Source organism: Ambystoma mexicanum, chromosome 7p (genome assembly GCF_040938575.1).
Source record: "Ambystoma mexicanum isolate Mex_15411 chromosome 7p, UKY_AmexF1_1, whole genome shotgun sequence".
In the NCBI taxonomy this organism is placed as follows: Eukaryota; Metazoa; Chordata; class Amphibia; order Caudata; family Ambystomatidae; genus Ambystoma; species Ambystoma mexicanum.
The window spans coordinates 79,979,306-80,005,184 of record NC_090939.1 but is presented as its reverse complement, the minus strand read 5'-3'; the positions used below and the strand labels follow the sequence as shown (position 1 = coordinate 80,005,184).

General features: G+C 46.6%; 1 protein-coding gene across 1 annotated transcript in view; it reads right to left on the bottom strand.

Moving 5' to 3' along the window:
* The window catches only part of POLQ (DNA polymerase theta), a 1,553,125-nt gene that overhangs the window by 1,334,064 nt on the left and 193,182 nt on the right, over positions 1–25,879 (bottom strand). The window contains exons 6-7 of the mRNA XM_069635828.1: positions 4,637–4,745; positions 4,067–4,289 (exon numbers count right to left, since the gene is read on the bottom strand). Coding sequence (XP_069491929.1) covers positions 4,067–4,289; positions 4,637–4,745 — 332 coding nt within the window. The remainder of the gene's footprint in view (positions 1–4,066; positions 4,290–4,636; positions 4,746–25,879) is intronic.

Genomic DNA, 25,879 nt, shown 5'->3' with positions numbered 1-25,879 from the left:
TTCATCAGACCACTCCTCTCTCCTGGAGTGACCACTGCCTCCTCTCATCTCTTCCTCCCTTCCTCCCTCCCCCCTCCCAAGCTAAGCCTACCCCAACATTGCCACCTACCTGCTCAGACATACAGCCCATGAAGTGTGTGTCAGTCGAGGCTTTCGCTGCCACCTTCTCACACCTGAGGAGGTCCAACAAGGCCGAAACATGTCTGGGGTTGCTTGGTTTTCTGTGCAGAGGGGACCTGGCCTAGCAGTCCGGGCTGGGCTGCTAACATTGGTGGCGGCAGCTGACTGATTTGCACATGGCTGGACCCCTTTTGCAATGGTGCAGACGGGCTAAAAAACAGTGGTGTGGAAGATTTCGCAGAGCAATTGCCAGTGGTTCAGATTCATTCGAAACCTTCCACCCATCACTTTTGTGGTCACACCTTCTCACCCATTCCACCTCTGGCTGACTCACCCTGACACAGCCCGGTCCCTGCTCCTGCTCTACTCTTCCATTTCTGATACTCTTGATGCTCTTGCCCCTGTCATGAGGATCCGTTTGAAGTCCAAAGCCAAGTGCAATTCCAGGCATGACTCAGACCTAGCTACACTTAAACCTAAGTGTAGGGCGGCTGAGAGGAAATGGAACGCTTCTTGTTCACCCTCTGACAAACTGGCCTGTCGCCTGCTCCAAAGGCAATACCGACTGTCTTTACGAAGAAGAGAGTCCACATACAAGCCCGTGTCTCTGCGGCATCTAACAACTCAGCCGAACGCTTTCAAATCTGCAAGGAGCTGGCCAACCCTGCCACAGTCTCTACACCACCTCTTGCCTCTCAGGCTCTTTGCAATACCCTTGCCTCTCACTTTATCTCAAAAACCCAGGACATCCTGTCCACCCTCCCCCTCATCCCTTCTTTGGCTGCGGTTGCTGACCCTCCTTCAGTCACCCCACACCCTCTTTCACATCCTTCCCTCTTTTCTCCCTTGATGAGGTCGCTAGACAAGTCGGATCTATGAAAGTCTCCTCAAAACAGGTGCATCCCTATTCCTGAAAAACCATCAAGAACCACATACCCTTGCTCCAGCCCTTGCCGATTTTTGCAACCACTCGTTTGCCTCAGGATCCTTCCCCTCCCCTCTGAAGCACTCCCTTGTGCATCCTCTCCTCAAGAAACCCACAGCTGATCCTTCTTGTCCGTACAACTATCGTCCAATTGCCATTACTCCCTTTCTGGGTAAACTCCTGGAAATGCTGGCCATCTCTCAGCTTAACCTTCATTCCGATTCCCTTGGCTCTCTCCATGACCACCAGTGTAGCTTCAGATCTGCCAGAAGCATGGAAACTGCTCTCCTGAACATCCGTGAGGATCTGCTCTCCAACCTTGACTAACATTCCCTCTGTTCTCAACCTACTTGATCTATCTTCTGCCTTCGACACGGTCAACCATACCGCCTGGGTATCACTGGTCAGGCTCTGGCCTAGCTGACCTCTTTCTCCCTCTGATCAACCCTCCCGGATCCAACTTGGGTCCTGCCCATCTTCTATCTCCCGCTCTACCTGTGTTGTTCCCCAGGGGTCCAACCTCTCCCCCTGGCTTTTCAACCAATACCTGGAAACTAAAGCCCACTGCATTGCCAGTTTCTGCTCAAATTTCCAGTGCTATGCTGATGACAACTCATTTTCAGGCTGCCCTCGGCCAACTCCTCTCCTTCTCTCATCTCTGCTTAACTGCCATTCAAGATTGGTGTGCCGCCACTGATCTTTGTCTAAATGCCAACAAGACTGAGATCCTCCTCATCGGTACACCTTCACCTTCCTTTCCCCTCACTCTCTGGCCAGCCTCCCTTGGCCCTCCTCCTACCTGCGAGGCTAAGAACCTCAGGGTCATCTTTGATTCCACACTTTTGTTCTCCGCCCACATCTGACGTCTCTAAAAAGTCAAACTTCCTACTGCACCTACAAAGGGGTACTCAGCCTTTCCTCTCCTTCCCCCAGAAGCTCATTGTCTCCCAAGCTCTGGTTCTCTAGGTTGGACTATTGTAACAGCCTATTTCTAAATGTACCTGCCTCTACTCTCCGCCCTTTACAATTAATCCAGAACAGGACTGCAAGACTTGTCCTTGGCCTCAAGCCCTGGGATCGTATCTCTCCAGTTCTGAAATCCCTTCATTGGCTCCCAGTGGATGCAAGGATTAAATTCAAATCCCTCTGCATTGTCCACAAGGCTTTCTGGGGTCTGGGTTCAAAATACCTTCAACCATCCTCCGTAAATACCTCCCCTCTCGAGCCGTTCACTCCTCCAATGCCCTCAGGCTCAATCGTTTTTCAAAAAAACGAGCTGGGGGTAGAGCTCTCTTCGGCTGGGGCCTCCTTTTCGAACAGCCTCCCTGCCACTCTGAAATTTGAGGAGAACCATCTCTGGTTTCGGAAGCACCTCAAGACCTTCCTCTTTGCTTCTGCCTTCACCTCCCTCTCCCCTGCTGATCTGTTTCTCTCCTGCACTGCCTCCGGGGCACCCCTTGCACTGGGGCCTGTATCTGTACCCATACAGTCCTCCACCCCCTTTCTTTTCTCTCTGCACTTATCAGACATACCCCGTCTGCTGCCTTAAACCCAGCACTTGCCACCTGCACTATCACCATCTATTGCCTTTATTATTTATTTAATTTATTATTATTTATTCCGTTTCTCCTCTGCTGCGCAATTTCTACTTCTCCCCCCCTTCCATGCACTTGAGCGTTCTCAATTTCACTGGGCCTAGTAAGATTGTTGTTGCGTCTCCCCTGTACCCCTCCCTTGCCTTGTCGCGCTCTGAAACACTTGTGTACTAGGACAATGTAAATAAAATATCAAATCAAAATCACTCTGGCCTTCCTCCGTGGGCTCCCCTCCTCCGAAGCCAGGAATCTCCGACTCCTCGCTTTCCTTCATCCATCATATTCAGGACATTTTCAAGAAGTCCCACTTTCAGCTCTTCTTTCTCAAATGAACTCTACCCTTCCTCACCTTCCCCCAGAGACTCAATGTTACCCGTGCTCTGGTTCTCTCCAGGCTAGACTACTGAGACAGTCTCCTCCTTAATCTTCCTTCGTCCACACTGCGACCCTTCAGCTTACCCAGAATAGGGAACCAAGACTTATCCTTGGCCTCAAGCCCAGGGACTACATCTCTCCTGCTCTACAAAGCCTTCACTAGCTCCCGGTCTTAGCACAGATTACATTCAAATCCCTCTATCAGGCTATCTGGGGCTACTCTATCTTCAACACTTCCTGACCAAATACTCGCCTTCTAGACTTCTGCTTTCCTCTGGCACCAACTCCGTGCATGTGAAGCAGTTTGCTAAGCAGAGAGCTGGTGGTCGATCACTTTCCTCGGCGGGCTCCCTTCTGTGGAATAACCTCCCTCTCCCTCTGCCTCTTGAGCAGGACATCCTTAAGTTCTGAAAAAGCCTCAAGACCTTTCTCGTTTCCTCCTCCTCCTCCTCTCTTCCCTGCTAATCATACAGTAGCGTAACTGATGTGCAGGGCCAGTATCTATCCTCGGGGCCCTGACCCCCCCACATTTCTCAGCCAAGCCTCAGTCTATATACTGTGCTTGCTCAGGCTCACCATCTCCTCGGGAGGTTGCACTTACATTTTTCTTTTCTTAGCACTTCACACCGAGCACTTCTTCATGAACACCTCAGCACCTTTTCCCTTAACCTCCTCCCCTCCGCACTTGCACGTTCTGAACATTCAACAGGAATAGTAGGTTTGTCTCCCTTCCCTGTTATTCTCACAATTTGTTTGTACTATTAATTCAATTATTTATCTTTTTTGTAATTCATGGTCTAGCTTCCCCTGTCCCCACCCTGTTGCCCTGTGGGCACTTTGAAATAGTTTTGCTAAGTGTTTAAGCGCCTAACAAGTGACCAATAAATAAAATAAAAATAAGGGACTTTAGTTCAGCAGAAAGGTGTTCTACAATTCTTCTGAATTAGAGATAGCACATGAAACTAAGCAAAAAGCACAAAACTATTTTAAAATAAAAAGAACCAACAGCATCAAGAGAAGAGACTGGAGCCTAGCAGCATTTTGGTCTCACCTTCGCTTGTAAGGCAGGGTGAAATTCTCGCACTTGTTTCATTGCAGAGTCGTAAATAGTGTTGCCAATCTTTATCCATTCCATAAGTGGGACCGGGCGAAAGTCAGTATGGTACAACTCCGCATTGAGCCAAGAAGATAGGAGATCAAGATTCGGGAGTGTGGCACTCATGCCCACAATCTGTATTCCTTCTGAAAATGGGCTGCTCTGTGCTGCTGGGCAACTACACACAAAGACAAATTAACAATAATTAATATATACACACATACATATATACACACATACATAAATATGCCTATACATATATACATAAAGACAGCCATACACACACCACATGTTAAAAGACACAAAATGTAGTCGTAAAATTCGAGCAAAATGAATGTAGGTAGATTGCGTTAATTAGGATTATAAATATGGATAGATTACCTTTAATTGAACTACTACTTCTAAACATACCCAGCTATTTGTTTTATTTCACCATCAACTGAGACATAAGTCAAAGAATGGGGAAAGATTTAACAATTTGAATGGAAGAAAAGGTTTGTATACATTGTTGTATGAAAATCCTACCTGATGGCAGCTTTTTGAGAGATATACCTAACTTTGGTAAGCAGGAGCTCGAGCAGATATCCCCTGTGGGGATCCCCCACCATGTGCAGCTCGTCCACAACCAGCATCCCTGTGAAAAAAGCCAGATGTATAATACCAGACAACAATCTTCATTTAATAAACCACTAAACATTTGTGGCACTTGCTGAACAAAAAGGGGAAAAGAGAGATTCTTTGGCAATTTTCTATAGGAACAGTCATGAGAACAGCCTCAGTTTGAAGGTTGAATTCAATTCCCAACTTCAAACTCTTAAGTACAGCTGCACATGTTTTTCAGCCAACATATAACATGTGCACCCTTATTGGTCTGGGAGATTCAAAACTAGGTTCTGCAAATATATGTCCAAGTAACCCCTTGTCATGTAAAGGCTGATATGTCCATGTTTAGCTATGGTATGGTAGGCATAGCTTCGCGTAAATGCAGCAATCATATGTGGATGGGATGGCTGCTCCTAGGACAGGTGCAGTGAACATACAGCCAGATTCTGCCGCTCATAGCCATATACTGCAATCCTGTACCAGGTGACAACAAGCCCTTTACATGATCAGATGCATGAATACATGAGGACCACCGTGGACCATAATGGGACCACGACTGGCATGTATGCAATGAAGCATATCTTCTATTGGTTGTCCAGATAAGAGCATGCATCGAACTTTGGATAAGAGAAAGGGCCATACATACAGTCCAGGTCGATCTACAGTGGTTCATCTGGAACTACAGAAGGAGGCAAGTGTCCTGTGACCTGAAGCAGACCCGAGGATCTGCCGGAGACTGGCGAGTTTGGCACCCTGCACCCGCTGTTGTCCCGTAGGCCCCCTGCTTTGTTTTTTACCTTAGAAGGCCTGGGAGGGTGCTTTGACCAATTTTAGTAGTGGGAACATCGTGACTGGCCAGCTCTGGGCCTCAAAACTTAAGGAATCCCTAGCTTGTGGTGCTCGACACTCCCCCGCCAATTTTCATAGACCTAGCTCCTCTGGGCCGCGAACTAGGAGAGTGTCACCCCGCAAACCTTTGCGGTCACTGGGTTGTGTGGCTTTCCCTCCTTCTCTGCTGTGCCAGAGACCTGCTGCACCAGAATTTTCTTCCTCCTCCATTCGTGGGCAAGGCTACAGTCCCGTCACAGACTGTTCTGTCGCACCAGAGAGCTGATCGGCGAGCAAAAGCAGAATTTACAACCTCTGACGACCTTGACTAAAATGCAGCAAGGGGTTGGGAGTACTTGTATAACTTACCGGGGGGCCATGGCTCATCCATTTGATTTTACGCACCAGGGTTCCTTGGGATCCTCTTTTTGACTGGGATAGCCCGCGCTCCCTGGCTTGTTTCAAAAGTCAGAAACTGCTCTGTCCGAAAAAATTAAGACCCTTCCTCGACGATAGTAACTTCTACCCCCTTCACGACCCTTACCTAACTGTCCCAGCATTTTGAAAAGGTACTATCTTCGCTTTAAGCACAACTGTGCGTGTTTAGGCACTGCTGTACATTGAGCTCAAGGCTCCACACTTCGTAGGGCTAAAATGAATAAGTTAGGTTTCGATCTGGTAGACTGCCTAATACATAATTCGCGTTAACCCCCCTTCTGTTACAGGTTGTGGATGTTGCACTCTATCACATTCGGCTACAGTAATTGTGTGTGTATATATATATATATATCATAGGCAGCTCGCATTAGGGCTTTATTTGACAGGCTTTATTATTTAGGGGTCATCATTATACCGCTATGGTAGGAGCCGTATTTAAGGCTCAAGTAAGCAGATGCCAGCACACTAGGTATCGCACATACACACTATTCTGTAAAATTCTCTGCGCATTGTACCCCCTAAATAATTTTATGTTATATACTATGAGATCTATCACTACATCTCTTAATATGCCTAAGTCATTAAACTGTATTCACACAGAATATCAAGCTGCCTATATGTTTAACCATCTTATTTAGACTTTCCAAAATGGCCGACTTAAGAATGCAATAAGAACGTTCAATCCAACTGAGACATTCTGTATGCACCATAGAGTTTTTTGTATATTTATTGTCCATCATTTGTGTCTCTGTTGAACCACGTAATCAAGCGGTCAGATCACCGCGAAACGCGTCGTCCTGTTCCATGGTTTTCCCTTTCAGCACTTTGCCAATAAAATTTGGGTGCCAACTGGAGTTTGCTGTGCTGCTTCCTTGAATCCGCAGCAGAACACTTTCATTCTCCGACTGCTCTGGGAGTGCAGCCCATCTGGCCATGTGTAATTGCTACAGATGGCTTTTTAAAGATATTTTCGCAGCGGGAAACAAAGGTGCTGGAGCCTGCACCCAACTGTGTCACTGATGCGCAAGGCGAACGTCTGCTGTTTCTTTAGGCGCTTTTCCTGTGCGCTCCAGTTTTTTCCTTGGATATTTTCCATCACAAAACAATGTGAGGAGACTGCAGCGGAAAGACGTGCCGTGCCAGTGGAGAGAGCAGTCATCGCGTCGGGAACGCCCATCTACGAACCGGTAGGTCGATCCCCATTCTCCTCACATTTTTCAAACGTGGAGTTTCGTTTTTAAAGGATTACCCGCAACACACCAAAACTTTTACTCTGCAAACAGAGCCATACGCTATCAAGAGCGAACATTGTGTCAAGTTTCAACGGGCAGCAACACTCCATAAACACCCAGACCTATACTAGACTATGACGTCTCAATTAGAAAGGGAAAACCTACGCAGAGAGCAAGCCGTGTCACTGTTCTGCGAGAAGCAAATGAATGTTAAAGACAAGGCACCTACAACACAATCATTGGAGACTGTAATTAATGATGAAATTAGACTCCTGAGAGAAATGGAAAAACTACAAAAAAATGAAATTAGCAAATGGTGGGAGGAACACTCCCTTCAGAACTATGTTGATGTGGGACGCATCCCAAGAGGATTGTGTATTTTAACAACACCCACTTTTGAGGAACAAGATCCCGCAATGTTACAGGAGTGGTGAGAGGCAAGCAATACATGCTCTGTAACATTCCTGAACATCCTCATCAAATATGCGAGAACAGATCGACATAAGATCTTGCAGAAAATCAATGAAATCGACGATCAATTACAAGACATCATGAAAACTGAAGGAAATGTTTTACGTACCAATATGGAGAAAGGATACATAATCTTTGAAAAAGACATCAAACTAAGAAAACAGAGTAAATTCCTGTGAGATAAAAAGGACTACGAACAAGGCAGGGTATTGACATTTGCCAAACGTTTTGACATTCTTAGGAAGAAACTCCCAAATGATCAACAGGTGGCAACAAACGTAGTACCTACTGAATTATCCTCTTCTGATTTGGGCACAACAGAGCGAAAACGAACAACTCCCTAGGAAACTGAATTTCTTTTAGAGGAGATGAGGTTGCTAGGCATAGATGGAAGACAAAACAACAACAAAAAAACAAGAGGCAGAAGACGAGGCAAACCGATTGGACAAAGAGGAAGAAAAAAACAAGGAGGGGGAGAAGCAGCATCAACATCGGAAATAGACAAAACAGAAAGACTGACGTGCTCTGGGACCAAAATGTAGTGGAAACCCGTACAAAAACATCAGATATGTAAATTATTCATCTGTCCCAGTATCCCCTGACTACGCAAGAAATGAAAGTACTCCACTTGGGCCTCAACTTCTGCCCGTCTTCAGCCTATAACTATGCAGACACTTGTATTGACTTTGACAGATACATGAGAAAAATAAAATTGAAAAAAAATTCTTCGCAAACCAATCCTCCACCTAGAATTCCAGAAGCTCTCACCCAAGGATCAACCAACATCTCCATCTAAGACATGCATACACTACCACCCTTGAACATCTGCAGTCTGGGGGCGATGAAAATATGGATGTTCTAGACCAAGACTGGCATGAAATGAACATAGACACTAGCTGGCCAGGCGAAACTCAACTCAAGGCAAAAATCAAGATTTAATCCCGTCTTTAATCCAGGGGGCCATGTGGAAGCCTTTCAGGATCTGGTGATCAGTGATCTCAAAAAAATAAGGCATAAAGGCCACAAATCTGCCAACAACCTAACCCCAGTCCAACATAATACTATTCAACATTTGGCAGCACAGACTGATATTATCAAACCATCTGTTAAGGGTACGAATATAGTTGTTATGGACCGTGTTGGCTACATCCAAGAGGCAGATAGACAACTACGTGACAGAAAAGGCTATGCCTTATTAACTGAGAATCCGTCTGCAAGCATGCATGATAAACTTGGGACCCTGTTCACATGGAAAGAGAAACATCTTGGACGATGTGTGCACATTTTTACATCCTAGATTCCCTACCTTCCCTACCATCTACTTTCTGCCTAAAGTGCACAAGAGTCTAAACAGACCCCGAGGCAGAATAATAGTGACATTATGTGGGGCTCTGTTAGAAAACATTTCGAAATGCATTGATGAAACTCTTTTGCCCTTTGAAATTGCACTACCCTCTTATTTGAGGGCTACTAAATAGTTTATAAGTCGGGTGGAGGGGATACACTGGGAATCAACTTACTTGCTCACAACATTGGACGTGGTTTCCCTGTATACATTGATAAAACATGCAGATTGACTCAAAGCATGCCAACACTTCCTTTACACCAGATCAATTAACTTTTTACAACATGGCCAAATGATTTTAGAAATTATTAATCTTTGTTTAACCAATAATTGTTTTCTTTTTAACAAAGAATATTTCATTCAAGTGCAGGGGACTGCTATAGGCAAGCCATTCGCCCCCTCATATGCTAACCTGACCATGGGCTGGTGGGAGAGGTTTGTGGTGCGGCATCCCAGCAACAACAGATACGGCCAAAATTGTATTATGGCTTCGTTATTTTGACAATCTTTTGTTATCTGGGAAGGTCTTAGCATTGAGTGGCTGAACTTTGTTAAAATATTGAACCTCAATTAGTTAAACCTGAGTTTTACTGAAAGTCATAGCCAGACCAAAATTGCATTCTTGGATGTCCAGTTAATCGTATCTGAAGGAGAACTTGCCACAGAGCTTTACAAAAAACCCACAAGCTCTAATATTCCTCTACCTGCTAATAGTAGACATCCTACATCTCTAAAATTGAATATTCCATATGGGGAATTTATCCGCATACGTCGCAACTGCTCCAAGATTGAAACATTTGACATGGAATGCGCCTTTATGGCGCTAAAGTTTCAATCCCGAGGCGATTTTATCTCAAAGCCAGAAATATGAAGCGCAGTACACTTGACAGAAAACACTGCCTTACATAACATTTCTGACATCACAGATGTGAGGCTCATCTCGACTTTTGGTCAAGAAGCATCCGACATACGTAGGATTATGCACGAGCATTGGCCTGTGTTGAAGTTAGACGAACATTTAAGTACAATGCTAGGGGAACGGGTTAACATCACGTTCAAGAGATCTACTTCATTGAAAGACATGCTAGTACCTAGCTTTATGAGCCCACTGTATAATACATCAGAGAATACGTGGCTGAAAACCAAAACATCAGGATTCCACAAATGTCAGAAATGCAAAGCATGTCAGTACGCCATCAACACATCCGATTACCTACACCCTGTTCTCAACAAAGAAATTGACATTAAGACCCGCATAATTTGTGAGACAGAATTTGTAGTGTATGTACTTAACTGCCCATGCAAGAAATGGTATGTAGGCACCACAAAGGGGAAACTTAAATTACGTATGTTCCAACATATCAGAGCGATAAAGAATGCTGATCCCACCTACCCCTTGGGACTACATTTTCAAATGGAACATGGTGGCAAATTAGATGACTTTTCATTTTTTTGGCATACAAACAGTTCCCAAATCTATGAGAGGAAGCAACCGTGAGCTCTTATTAAGACGATCAGAAACCAGGACTACCTTGCATTTCGAGACTAAGAAGCCACGGGGCCACAGACTCTACGAAGAACTGTACACTTTTCTAGGCACTTGACAACACCTGATGACATTAACACAAATAGATATGCCTCTGCCACACTATCATCTTTTTTATATATTCTCTTGGTGTCTCTAATTATTGTGTTATATTGTATTTGTACAACTACCTTGTATTTCTTGAATGCTGATGCATTTTTTGTTTTCGTTTTAGTTTGTTTTGATGCATTAAGTGAACTATTTACATTGTATTATGTGTATTTAATTGTATTGTGAATTCTTAACAATATGGCTTTATAGCATTGGAACATAGGATTTTTTTTTTTTTACACAAAGATTTTATGAACTTTTACAACACATGGTTGGTGAAACATTGAACTTTGGCCTCTTTTGATAGACATGTTGACTCACATTTACTAATTTTATGTATTATTGCGGTTTTAACTTACTGAAGTATTGTTTCTGGTATTATTGGTAGGGCTGTGAGAGATCTAGAATGTATCAGGCACTAGACACATTACTGGCAAAACCTTGAATGCACTATGCACTTTGTTAGAAATGTACTTAAGGCACTATGCACTTTATTTTTATATTTTTGCTCATTTGCACAAGCATATTTGCACAAGTACTAAACGTCCTGGGAAATTTTAAGGGCCTATCTCTATTGCAGCCCTCCTTTATCACAGATTGAGTCAACTGTATGTATATATGCATAACATAGGCAGCTCGTATTAGGGCTTTATATGACAGGCTTTATTATTTAGGGGTCATCATTGTATCATTATACCGCTATGGTAGGAGCCGTATTTAAGGCTCAAATAAGCAGATGGCAGCACACTAGGTAACGCCCATACACACTATTCTGTAAAATTCTCTGTGCATGGTAGCCCCTACATAATTGGATGCTATATACTATGAGATCTATCACTACATCTCTTAATATGCCTAAGTCATTAAACTATATTCGCACAGAATATCAAGCTGCCTATATGTTTAGCTATCTTATTTGGACTTTCCAAAATGGCCGACTTAAGAATGCAATAGGAACGTTCAAATCCAACTGTAAGACATTCTGTATGCACCATAGTGTTGTTCGTATATTTATTGTCCATCATTTGTGTCTCTGTTGAACCATGTGATCAAGCGGTCAGAGCACCGCGAAACACGTCGTCCAGTTGCATGGTTTTCCCTTTCAGCACTTCAGCACTTCGCTAATAAAATTTGGGTGCTAACTAGAGTTTACCGTGCTGCTTCCTTGAATCCGCCGCAGAACACATTCATTCTCTGGCTGCTCTGGGAGTGCAGTCCATCTGGCTACGTGTACTTGCTACAGAGGGCTTTTTTAAGAGAGATGAACAAGTTACTTACTAACTGTAACGTTCTTTCGATTGGATGTTCCTCCCACGTATTCCTCATCTTAGATAATCCTTACCTTCAGCTTGCTACTTCGGACAAATGTTTTCTTCTTCCAGCAGAGGGCGCTCCCCTCGAGGCCGCGGCGTCGATGTCCCTCTGCGGCATCCGTCGAGCACTGACGTCATCCACTGTATAAGAGCCTCGAGCGCGCCCGTTGGCTTCAGTTCTGTTTTTTCATATATTATAGTCAATAGATTTTAATTAGTTAATGGCATGCCTCTTTTGACCCAAGCCTTAAAAGAGTTTAGAGTGCAATTCACGTAAACTGTACTGGGGGGTTGGTTGGGAGGGTCGATGAGGAATACGTGGAAGGAACATCCAATCGAAAGAACGTTAGTTGGTAATTAACTTGTTCTTCGAATGGATTGTGTCCTCCCCCGTATTCCTCATCTTAGACAGACTCCCAAAGCAGTTTTGTATTGGAGGTGGAGTACAGTATCTTTTTTAATTGTGTACAGAATGGAGTACAGATTTAGCAAATAGACTTCCTTGAGAAGAAGTCGAGTCCAGAGCATAATGTTTTATAAAAGTGTGCATGGATGACCATGTCGCTGCTGCACAAATATCTTGTACAGGGACACCCCTTTTTAGTGCTGTTGAAGTTGGCATGCCCCTGGTTGAATGAGCTCTCAGTCCATCAGGTGGTTCTTTCCCAGCCAATCTGTAAAATGGCTAAAATTATCCATCTGGATGTTTGTTTATTTACCGTAAGACCCAGTTTGCGTCCAGTGTACCCCACAAAAAGTTGATCACACTGACAAATTTTTGCCAATCTTGAGATGTAAAAACGAAGACCTCTTCTGGGATCTAGTCTATGCAGCCGCTCCTCTTGCTTGCTTGCATGAGGAGGAGGGCAAAAAGTAGGTAAAGTTATTTTATGTGACAGATGAAAATCCGAAACAATTTTTGGTAAAAAAGAAGGTTTAACCATTGTCCTTATAAAAGATGGTGTGAGGAGGACCACTCGAAAGTGCCTGCAACTCACTTATCCTGCGGGCTGATGTCAATGCTACAAGAAGTATTGTTTTCAAAGTAAGGAGCCTTAGTGGACAAGAATGTAAAGGCTCAAATGGAATACATGTGAGAAATTTTAGAACCAAGTTCGGATCCAGATCCCACACTGGAACCTGGAAAGGTATTGGTGTAAACACATTATTTAAACCTTTTAAGAATTGAATTATTAAGGGTATCTTGAAGTAAGATTCTTCTGCTCAAGAGCGCTGCTAAGTATCCCTTTATCGTCCCAACCTGGAGCCCCAGATTAGCTAAATGTAATAGAAAAGATAAAATTGTGGGGATATTACATTGAAATGGATCCACATTCTTTTCTCTGCACCAGTTACTGAACTTGTTCCAACAACACTGATACAGAGACTTGGTTGCTGGCCTTCTGGCCGAAAGCAAAATTTCCATCACGTCATCCGGAAGATCCCAATCCTTGTATCTCAGCCTTTCGGAAGCCATGCGTGAAGGTTGAGTGTGTTGACCTCCGGATGGAGAACATGACCTTCCTGTCGCGAGAGAAGCTGCTCTCTTTTTGGAAGACATATTGGAGGGCAAATGGACATGTCCAGAAGGTCCGGGTACCACGTTCTCCTGGCCCAATCCGGGGCAATTAGGATCATGGTTTTTTCCGAACTTTCTCAACCTCCCGATTACTTGAGGGATCACAGGGATTAGAGGGAACGCATACAGAAGTGGAAAATCCCATTGCACCACAAACGCATCCCCTAGATCTCCTCTCGGGGGAAATTCCCTTGAGCAGTACAGTTCGCACTTCTGGTTGTGTCATGATCTCTGCTTCCAAAAGGTCAGGGTTTTCCCAACTTCCTTGGAAGCAGATCCATAACCCAGGTTCCGAGTGCCAACCAGTCCCAATTGGGACCTTTTGGACCCAGTCCTGGCGCCAGTGGCACCAGGCTCATAAATATGCCCAGTCCCAGCGCTGGAAGCGCCGGGCTCATAATGCTTGGGTGGACTTACCTGCAGCAGACCATGCTGCTTACTTGCCTGCCAGTTGAGCCTCTGATCCTCTTCTGTTTGGAACTACTTTTCCTGTTGGGTGGGGCTGGAGCCACTCCCTAGATTCAGACCACTGGAACTCTTCTGGAAGGAAGGAACTCTTTTTTTTACCAGGAACTCTTTTCTTACTTAGGCGTGGCTGTGGAAGGAGACACCTAAGCACTACAGGAGGCTATTTAAACCACACCCGGTGGATGAATCTTGCTTTGCGTTATTCTGCACCCTCTGCAGCAGAACGCTCATCGTGTCTTCTGCATCCGGTCCTGGGCCTAAGGAAAAAGGCTTACCATCCTGAATCCAGTCTTCAGCAACACCTATAAAGACAAGAAAGAACAGGTTAGCATTCCGGCATCTGAAAGGCAAAGGCTTACCTACTCTTCGCACGCTCCGGAGGCCGTCGGCACTGCATTCCGGCATCTGAAAGACAAAACAAGGTGCGTTTAAAGACATTGGGGAACTTTAATACTCACGTGCCATTACTCCTTTCCACATCTAACCCAGTGGGTATCCCGGCACCCTGCAGCCGCTCCGAACTTGTACCTACAAAATAAAAAGACAGTTAGAGCGCTTTGTGAAGCTGGCAACAAGCGCTTACTTACGTGCTTCCAGGCGCTTCTATTCATCACACGGGCTCCATCTTCAACTCACTTCAGCCCGTCATCCGCCATCGCCGGAACCCTGCAAAACAAGAGACATCATTATTAAAGACTTTAAAGACATTTGAGTTACTCGAAACTTACCGTTCGTGCAGTAAACGACGGACAGCAGTCCTCTGAAGTCAAGAGGCCTGCGCTACCTATCCAGTGAAGAAACTGGTTACAGCACCCTGCCCCAAGGCAGATGGAGAGCTCGGCATTCACTTACCTAAGGTGAGAGCGTTAACCTGTGGGGGTCTACAGGAGAGGAGAAGAGGAAAGAGATAGGGACACCCCAATAACCCCAGTTCATTAACCCCGTATTTTCTATCTGCAGACATCTTACTCTGCACGTCAGGCATACAGGGCACAGAGGTCCAGCCCAAAGAGCCAACCGGGTGCTGCACATCACCTTTGAAGATACAGTAGTCGCCCAGTCAAGACCGGCGCCTCTGCGAGAATCAGGTGAGCGTTACAGGTTGGCCCTGGTCGCGAACAGATCCACTTGAGGGGTTCCTCAAAGGGCGAAGATCTCCTGGAGGACTTCCTGAGCTAGTTCCCACTGGTGGGAGACTGTGCCGTGCCTGCTCAGAGCGTCCGCTGTCGCCGTGAACTGCCGATAGAGAGATTCCTTCTTGAAATGCCCAAAACCAGAGCTGCATTGCCTCTCTGCACAGTGGCAGTGATCCTACGCCTCCTCTTTTGTTGAGGTAGTGCATGGCCACTGTGTTGTCCGTCATTATCAGGACATTCTTCCCTTGTACAGATGGCAGAAAAGCGTTCAGCGCTAGTCTGATTGCTCTCAGCTCTAACAGGTTGATATGTAGTCTGGACTCCGATGGAGACCAACGACCGCTGATGGTCAAGTCGTTGGTATGGGCTCCCCACCCCGTGAGTGAGGAGTCTGTGACTACTGTTATATCCTGCCATGGTTGCCAAAACAGTTCTCCCTTCAAGATGTCTTTCTGGCAGGCCCACCACTGAAGGTCTCGAGCCACCTGGTCCGGAACCTGAAGGAGGTCTGTCATTCTCCCTGAGAATTGCGACCACCGAGTTCTCAGTGCCCACTGAAGAGATCTCATTCTCAGGCAAGCCTCTGTCACAAGGAAGATGCAGGATGCCATGAGGCCTAGCAACCTCAAAAAGTCGAAGGCTGTGTCATGATCTCTGCTTCCAAAAGATCAGGACTTGCCCGACTGCCTTGGAAGCAGACCCATAACCCCGGTTCCGAGTGCCAGCCAGTCCCAAATGGGACCTTTTGGACCCTGTCCTGGCGCCAGTGGCACCAGGCTCATAAAGATGCCCAGTCCCAGCGCTGGAAGCGCCGGGCTCATAATGCTTGGGTGGACTTACCTGCAGCAGACCATGCTGCTTACTTACCTGCCAGTTGAACCCCTGATCCTCTTCTGTTTGGGACTACTTTTCCTGTTGGGTGGGCAAGGAGCCACTCCCTAGGTTCAGAACACTGGAACTCTTCTGGAAAGCAGGAACTCTTTTCTTACCTAGGCCTGGCTGTGGAAGGAGACACCTAAGCACTACAGGAGGATATTTAAACCACACCCGATGGATGAATCTTGCTTTGCGTTATTCTGCATTCTCTGCAGCAGAACGCTCATCGTGTCTTCTGCTTCTGATCCTGGGCCTAAGGGAACAAAGGCTTACCATCCTGGAATCCAGTCTTCAGCAGCACCTGTAAAGACAAAGAAAGAACAGGTTAGCACTACGGTCTTCAGTGGCAGCGCATCTCTTACCTGGTCCATCGGCTGTCACCAACGCCTCGCGCTGCATTCCGGCATCTGAAAGACAAAGGCTTACCTACTCTTCGCATGCTCCGGAGGTCTTCGCACTGCATTCCGGCATCTGAAAGACAAAAGCTTACCAGCTCTTCGCACGCTCCGGAGGCCTTCGGCGCTGCATCCCGCATCTGAAAGACAAAAGAAGGTGCGTTTAAAGACATTGGGCAACTTTATTACTCACGTGCCATTACTCCTTCCCACGCCGAATCCAGTGGGTATTCCAGCACCCTTCAGATTCTCTAAAGCTCCGAACTTGTACCTGCAAGATAAAAGGGACAGTTAGTGAGCATCGTGAAGCAGGCTACAAGCGCTTACTTACGTGCTTCCAGGCGCTTCTATTCCTCACGCGGGTTCGATCCTCAACTCTCATCAGCCCGCCATCTGCCATCGCCGGAACCCTGCAAAACAAGAGATATCATTACAAGAGACTTTTAAGACATTTGAAGTGCCCAGAACTTACCGTTCGTGCAGTTAACGACGGACAGCAGTCCTCTGAGGTCAAGAGGCCTGCACCCTTATCCAGTGAAGAAACTGGTTACGGCACCCTGGCCCGAGGCAGATGGAGAGCTCGGCGTTCACTTACCTAAGGTGAGGGTGTTAACCTTTGGGGTTCTACAGGAGAAGAGAAAGGGAAGAGGAGAGAGGCACCCAATAACCCCAGTTCATTAATCCCATATTTTCTATCTGCAGACATCTTACTCTTCGAGTCAGACATACAGTGCACAGAGGTCCAGCCCAAAGAGCCAACCGTGTGTTACACATCACCTTTGAAGATACGGCATTCACCCAGTCAAGACCGGCGCCTCTGCGGGAATCAGGTGAGCGTTACAGGCTGGGAGACGTTGGGCATTTTGAAACTTGGTGACCATCTGCAGAATATCTTGGGCCCTCACCTCTGGTGGCAAGGCTTTTCCCAGAGAAGTGTCCAGAACCGCTCCAATGAACTGGAGTCTCTGTGATGGTATAATCTGTGACTTCTTTAAATTGAGGGAGAAGCCCAGTTTGTGAAGGAAGTGGCAGACATAATCTAGCTGGATCTGAGCTTGTTCCCGAGATACAGCTCTGATCAGCCAATCGTTCAGGTAGGGGTAGACGTGAATCCCTTCCCTCCTTCGACTTGGAGCCACTAACGACATTAGCTTGGTGAAGACCCTCGGGGCGGAGGTCAGCCCAAATGGCAGAACTCGAAATTGATAATGAGAGCCGCCAATTGCGAACCTCAGGTATTTTCTGTGTTTGAGATGGATTGGCACATGGAATTAAGCATCCTGGAGGCCCAGAGAACCCAGCCAGTCCTGGAGCTGGAGGGCCTGAAGGATCTGAGAGAGAGTTACCATCTTGAACTTGTCCTTCCTGAGGAACTTGTTCAATTCTTGTAAATCCAAGATAGTTGTCAGTCCTCCGTCTTTCTTCGGGATGAGAAAGTAGGTGGGGGGGCGTGGGGAGTACCAGCCCTTGTTCCTCTCCGCTATAGGTACCGGTTCTATGGCACCTTTCTCTAGCAGGTCTACAATTTCCTGCAAGAGGAGCGGATCTGGAACTTTCCGAGAGCTGTTCCCCGGTGGATTACTCTGAGGGATGCGTAGAAAAGGCAGGCAGTAACCTTGAGCAACTGTCTCCATTGCCCAAGCATCTGACGTAATAGCCTGCCATTCCGTCAGATGTTGAGTTAACCTGCCCCCTACTGGAGGAGAGTCCTCAGAGCGGTTTGGAGGCGGCTGATGCAGATGCTGAGGGTAAAGAGGCACCTGCTGCTGCTGCGGGATTTGTATTTTTACCCCGTCCACCTCAGGTGAATTTTTTCTGACCCCTTTGAACCGGCTGTCCTCTGCCTCTTCCGAATGCGGAATCGAAGCGAAAGGACTTACCTCTCCAAGAGGTTCCTGAGGGGCGATATGGTGTCTGACGGATTGCAACTCCTAGGGATTTTGCTGCTGCCTTTGATGTTGTAATTTTTCTAAACTGTCATCCGCCTTCTTACCAAACAAAGAAGAGCCGTCAAAGGGCATATTCAAGAGTCTGCTTTGCACATCTGGAGCAAAACCAGACTTTCGCAACCAAGCAAATCTCTGGGTTGTTGTACTTGCCGCCATGGCCCTACTGATGCGGTCAGCAGAATCGATGCCAGTTTGAAGGGATTTGCACATAGCGTCTTTACCATCCTTGATGATGTTTAGGAACGCTTCCCTTTCTTCTCCCTCCGGAAGGCACTCAGACGCTGATGAAGCACACTCCCAAAGTGTGTGACTGAACCTTGCAAGCGTACAAGTAGCATTGGTGGATTACAACGCCATGCTACATGCAGAAAAGACTTTTTTGGCCATAGAGTCATATCTCATCATCCCTGTCCTGTGGAACAGTAGGGTAAGTCTATTTACTACCCGATGAAGTAGCTGCCTGAACAACCACTCTCCGTAGTTGGGTGTTTGGATAAATATTCAGGGTCAGCAGAAGACACCCTATATTTAGCTGATAGTTTTTTGTTAACCGCCGGGATTACCTCAGGTGTTTCCCAGTTTGCCAACATTCTCCTTTGTAATGCCTCGAAGACGCGATCCTGCCTTTATTCGAGGGTTCGTGACGCTCTCGAGTGGCTTCTTTCGCCGGGTGCTGCGACTCACAGCGTTTTGATTTTTCGGGTCTTTCACCCGATCCTCCTGTGGACCTTTGCCCAAGATGTCTGTGAGGTCGTCTTGCTGAAAAGCAGGTGAGGGTGTGGACCACCCCATAAACTCTATTATCCTTGCCATCAAGGTTCTATAAGGGGTTTCAGCATGTTCCCCTGGGTCTGGTGTGGCAAATTCCACTTCTGGGGAAGTGTCCAACCCACTTGCTTCCTGTAAGGATTCTTGGAGGTCTTTGAACCTACCTTCCTCAGAGGTAAATTCCTCTGGTACTGGAGTTGCAGATCCCTGGAACTCAAAACGGTCTTTCCTGATCTGAATCCTCCCCTTCTTCATAGATAGATGATAAGACTCTGGAGTGATCAGGTCTTGAAAATGTTATAAATCCCATTTCCAGAGCAGAAGGGGCCAATTTCGTCATGATTGGCTGAGAAAACGTTAACGTCGTCGACACGGACGTTAAAGGCTTCGAAGCCAATCGAAAAAGGCGTCGAGAAAGGTGGTAGAGGCCTTGATGAACTCGAGAGTATCGGAATTCTACTCGAGGTTGTCGATGACATTCTCGTGATCGAGGCTCTGGGTATGGCCACTGGCTGTGAGGTGGCCGTGGGTTTGTCCTTTCTCGGTGTCAAAGAGGGCGTCGACTCGACTGACCTGTGCGTCGAAGAACCCTTCGATAACGGCGAAGAATGCGTCGAAGGGATTTTCGACGACGGCGTCAAAGACGCGATCTTGCCTTTACTCGAGGGTTCGTGACGCTCTCGAGTGGCTTCTTTCGTCAGGTGCTGCGACTCGCGGCGTTTTGATTTTTTGGGTCTTTCACCCAGGGTATCGCCCTCAGCAGTCTTCGAGGGGGTCGAGGCCGCTTTCTCGAAGACGCTAAGCATCTTTTTCCTGAATTCCTCCCACTCAGCCTGAGAGCTGTGTTTTGTGGGGCAGGAGACCCTTTTTGGGGAAACGGAAGACGAGGAAGGGGATATTCAACGTCTCTTTTTTGAATGCTTAGATCTCGAAGAGTGATGGGAACTGCTTCGAGACCTAGAACGAGAATGTCTTTTGTGATGGCGAGGAGACGAATGTCTCGACTCCGCCGAGGAAACTTTCGAAGAAGTTTTAACTGCCTTACCTCTCTCGAGCTTCCCCTTACACTCCTTCAAGGCTTTCGCCGTCATGACATGCAGTCCTTGCACTCCGAACAATGATGCTCGATTCCCAGGCACCACAAACAGACCCTGTGAGGATCCGTCAACGACATTTTCTTTCCACAGTCTCGACATTTTTTTAAGCCGGTCCGTGGAGTCGTCGGTTCGGGTAAGGAAGCCATCGAGTACGAGTCGGTATTCATGAGGAATAATGAATTATATTTGACTGAAGAACTGAGCAACGATATTTCGATGCCCCACGAAGCGCGGAAAAACGGAACTGAGCAACGGACGCTGCGCGAGTCTATTTATACGCGTGATGGCGTCGGCGCCGATACAGAGGCCGTCGAGGGACATCGGCTCGAGGGACGTCGACGCGCAGCGCCCTCTACTGAAATTTTTTTACGAGGCCAGCCAGCTGGGAGATCTAGGAAAGATAAGGAATACGTCGGAGGACACAATCCCTTCGAAGAAGACTTTCTCGATCTACTCCTTGATCGATATTTTTTATGATACTGTTTCAAAGACTCGGCCGAGTCTTTCTTTTTTAAAGTGGACTTCGATAAACCCTCCCCCATCACCAGTTTACCTCTACGCTCTTTTAAGGCCTTGTGGGTCAACGACTGGCACGAACCACAGTCTTCAGTACGGTGGTCGGGACCAACGCACCAAAGACAATTGTGTGGATGCGTCACGGACATCTTTCCACATTTTAGGCATTTTCTAAAGCCTGTCTTCGGGTGGGAGGATTCGAAGAGGACGACATAGCTCTTTTTTTCACAAAAGACTGAAGCACCGTTTAACTCGATCCGAAGCAAAGCTAACGGAAAAACGGAACTGAAGCCAATGGGCGCGCTCGAGGCTCTTATACAGTGGATGACGTCGGTGCTCTATGGATGCTGCCGAGGGACATAGACGCCGCGGCCTCAAGGGGAGCGCCCTCTGGTGGAAGAAGATATTTTTTTCCGAAGCAGCAAGCTGAAGGTAAGGATTATCTAACATGAGGAATACGTGGGAGGATACAATCCATTCAAAATATATATAATATATATATATATATAGATTCACTAAAAAAGCTTTGTTAAGGGGACGTTATGGTTAAGTTGCGCTACTAAAAACCTGTGAAATTCCCCAAAAAAACTTTATAAACGTGACATTATGGTTCGAAGTAAAACCGAAAACCGCTGAAATTCGCCAGTTATGGTAGGCTAAGCAACCATAACTGCCCGCACCACTGTGCACTGCTAACACTAACACCCAGAACATCAAAGATGATCACTTCAACCAATGTATCCATGAGTCTCCCAAAATCCAGATAATCTGTTTTCTAGCACACAGAGCCATGGCTGTCTGGTCTCCTTACAGGGAACAGACGTTCTCACTAAATTTCTCCGTACAGAACACACACACTGAACTTTACTGACCAATCCCTACCTTCTCACATTGTCATTTGCATATGTCTCCACCCCAGAAACCCTGTTGGTATTATGCGCCGCCTGCAAACTACCACCATGTTCGCAGACACGTACAGGATCTTAGCGTGACTACTGTACATTTAAATATTATTCCCCTTTTCCCCTTTAAAGTGGGCTCTGAAAAGAGCAGTTTTTTTTGGGGCAGATGCCTTACAGACACCTGTTATTTTGTTTTTTTTTTAAATATTTTTTGGTCTTTCTTTACTCCTACAACCATTACAGAACCTTCTCCAAAGCAAGCCTTACATTCCAAAAGAACATGGCATTTCCCAAAGAAGATAACGCAACAATATATGCTTCAAAATAAGCCACATTACTAGGAACAATGTTCTTGTGGCTGCAGAAAAACATACCAGCTCCTAACATAAAAACATGCATTCCGCGATTGATGTTACACCTCCCAATACTTTGATCGGGACAGAAAACAGAACTGTTGTTCCGTTTTCCTCTAGGGAGTAACCCAGAAAAAATTAATTTCGCAGTTGGAAAGATGTTCATGACTGCTTGTACCAACTGTTCTAAATCTCACGTAGCCCAAATGGCAAGCACTGTAGTGCAAAAGTACCATATGAGGAGTGGTCATTGTATGCATCTCGGTGCAAACTTGGAGAATTGCCGCAACATTGGGATCAGTCTCAGCGCTCCACACCAGCTCCACTTCTCTCACATCGAAATGGTGTGCCACATGCCTATTTTCGGCATAGTGCTGTATACCGTGAATAAAAATATCTCCAAGGACCAAAACCCTGACCCTCTGCACCTATGCCATCTTCAGTATACACACCGTCTTTGGACACAAAAGAGCAATGTGACCATCTGATTGGCCGATGCCTACAGTCCCCTTTCCATGCTGGATTTGCTTTAGAAACCCGTATGCAACACGCCCTACCCGCGGACAAGCGTTGTCTACGTGCAGCACGTAACTTTCAGCCAGTCCTTCTACCCTTTCCACATCACTCACAAATCCATTCCCTCATTACACACAGCTAAGCAGTCACACAAAAATACACCAATCACATTCAACATCCCTCCATCTAACTCCGTCATCAAAATGTCGCACTTCAAATGTACTATTGATCACTCTGAATGCAAGTCGCATATCATTGCACCAGATTTGCATTGCGCAGCTGCGTGTCCAGACCATGATCTCCTGGCTCACTCTCACCATGTTCCCTTTATGCATCATACCGGACAATGTACACTGTACCAGCAATATCTTCATAACCGTCAACAACGGCTTAGCCAATCTAGGTTGCCCAAGGCACTACCCGATCCCCTACCCCACGCCCTTCCTACCCTCCCAGCCGCCTTTTCCACCTAATCACCACTCTCACCGCACCTCCTCCGTAGACAACCGCTCCCCTGCAAATACTACCCCTAACAAAACTCCCAATCACAGTACACTTAGCGCTCCATGTCTCTCGGTGGCACCCGTACGAAAATCTCCAGAACCCCTACGTTCTACCAACCCTGACCTCTCTGCCCGCAACAACAGACTAGGCACTAGGCTGCCCCTTACAATTAGCATCCACCCTGCCAAACTCAAAACCAAAGCCAAAAAGAAATTAAAGACCCCTAATGAGCCCGTCCCACTCCCCCTAAAAGGAGCTTTACTCAATACCAGATCCCTGCCTGCTCACCCCACAGAAATTGCTGACACCATTCTAACATATGATCTTGATTTCCTTGCCCTAACGGAAACATGGCTACACGAGGCCTCAGGACCACACTTGTCGTTAGCCATTCCTGCCAACTACTCCATCCTCAGAGCCGACAGACCCAATGGTAAAGGAGGAGGCGTAGCGTTCATCTCAAAATCGCAGCTAGGCTGTAGATTAGTATCCACCATTTCACTTAAATCCTGCGAGTTACTCACAATCAAGTTACAAACTTCCCCCACAAGTACGATCACACTACACCTTATATACAGACCCCCAGGCCCTCCAGGAACTTTTGAAGAAGACATCACAGTGCTCATCACTGAAAATTCCAAGCCACTAGCACAAACTATCATCCTCGGCGACTTCAATCTGGGGTATGACGACCCCAAGGACGCACCAGCCGCATCCTTAGCAAACGCCCTCACTGAGCACGGTTTCGCCCAACTTAGTATCTCACCGACCCACCAGAAAGGCAGAATTCTCGACTTGGTAGCAACTCTCAACTGCAACACCACCTGCAAGGCCCCCCCATCCACTTACATGTACAGATCACTACCTTATCCCACTCGAAATTCACACCAACCGGGCCACGCCTAAGAAACGCCCCCTGGCTCCAGCCTGCCCAACCAGAAACAAGCGTAACATTACCCCCGAAGCCTTACTACCTCTGGTCCTACCCACCCTTAACGCTCTACCGGACAAGGCTGACCTTATCCTACTAGTTGACACCTTCAACAATTCCATGGCTACCGCCATTGATACCATTGCCCCTTTGAAACTACGCAAAAGCAAACCAATAAACCACCTGAACTCGTGGTACACTCCCGAACTCAAACTACTCAGGAAAAAGAAAGCTAAACTAGAGCTACTATGGAAAACCAACCCATCACCTGAAAACAAATCCAATCTCAAAAACATCTCCACGCTATACAAAAGCGAGATAATTCGTACCAAAACAGATGCCTATAACGTCAGGATTGACCAGGCAGGCTCCTCCACCAAAGAACTATTTAAAATTCTAAAGGAGCTAGAAAACCCCAATCCCCCTCCAGACAACTGCTCAAAAGATAAACCCTGGTGCACCAGCATCCAGAATGCCCTCAACAATAAAATCACAGGGCTCCAGACCAAAATTGAGAACAAACGTCAACAACTCCTCAGCAACAAAACCACCAACCCCAGTTTAAGCCCACCTACACCCAACAAAGCCAACATAGACTTCACCTTTAAGAAAGTGACTAGCCTAGAAGTCCAAAAAATCATTACTTCCCTAAAACCTTCTAATTGCAAAGGGGACAGTTGCCCTGCCCAAATAATAAAAGACGCGGCCAGAGACCTCTCCCCTTATATCACCAAGCTAATCAACCTCTCATTCGATAACAATTCTGTCCCCAACAACCTAAAACAATCCTGGGTACTCCCTCTCCTAAAAAAACAATCCCTAGACCCAGCCATACCAACTAATTATAGACCAATCACCACTGTCCCTTTTCTGCTAAAAATCTTGGACAGAGTCGCCTACATCCAGATTCAGGAGTACCTGGAATCTAACCAACTGCTAGGTATGCGTCAATCTGGCTTCAGACCTCAAGATGGTACTGAAACCGCTCTGGTTGACCTCAAAAGTCAGATTGATGAAATCAAAGACAAAGGCAATGCAGCAATCCTACTTCTTTTAGATCTCTCAGCGCCCTTCGATTTAGTCGACCACGAAATACTATGCAACCACCTATCTATCGCAGCCCACTTCTCCTCCTCTGCCTCTGCATGGATACAATCCTTCTTAGCAAATAGAACCATGCGAGTTTTCTCCACCACAGCTGCTGCTGACCCGATCCCCATCACCTGCGGAGTCCCACAAGGCTCCTGTGTCTCCCCTACCCTGTATAATATATTTAAGAAGCCTCGATTTGACATGTTGGACCGTCTGGGTGTCACCTACACCAACTATGCAGATGACACCAAGATTCTCCTCACCATCACAGGCAACTACAATGCGGACGTCATCTGGATCAACAAAATCTTCTCCATCATTCAGGCATGGATGGCCACCCACGGCCTCTGCCTGAATGATGAGAAGACGGCGCTTCTATTGGTCGGCTCTCCCAATAACCTGTCCAAACTCAGTCCCAGCTATAAGAACATTATCATAGACGGTAACACCATCCCTATTGCTAAAAGTGTGAAAACCTTAGTGTCATGATCTCTGCTTCCAAAAGGTCAGGGTTTTCCCAACTCCCTTGGAAGCAGATCCATAACCCAGGTTCCGAGTGCCAACCAGTCCCAATTGGGACCTTTTGGACCCAGTCCTGGCGCCAGTGGCACCAGGCTCATAAATATGCCCAGTCCCAGCGCTGGAAGCGCCGGGCTCATAATGCTTGGGTGGACTTACCTGCAGCAGACCATGCTGCTTACTTGCCTGCCAGTTGAGCCTCTGATCCTCTTCTGTTTGGAACTACTTTTCCTGTTGGGTGGGGCAGGAGCCACTCCCTAGATTCAGAACACTGGAACTCTTCTGGAAAGCAGGAACTCTT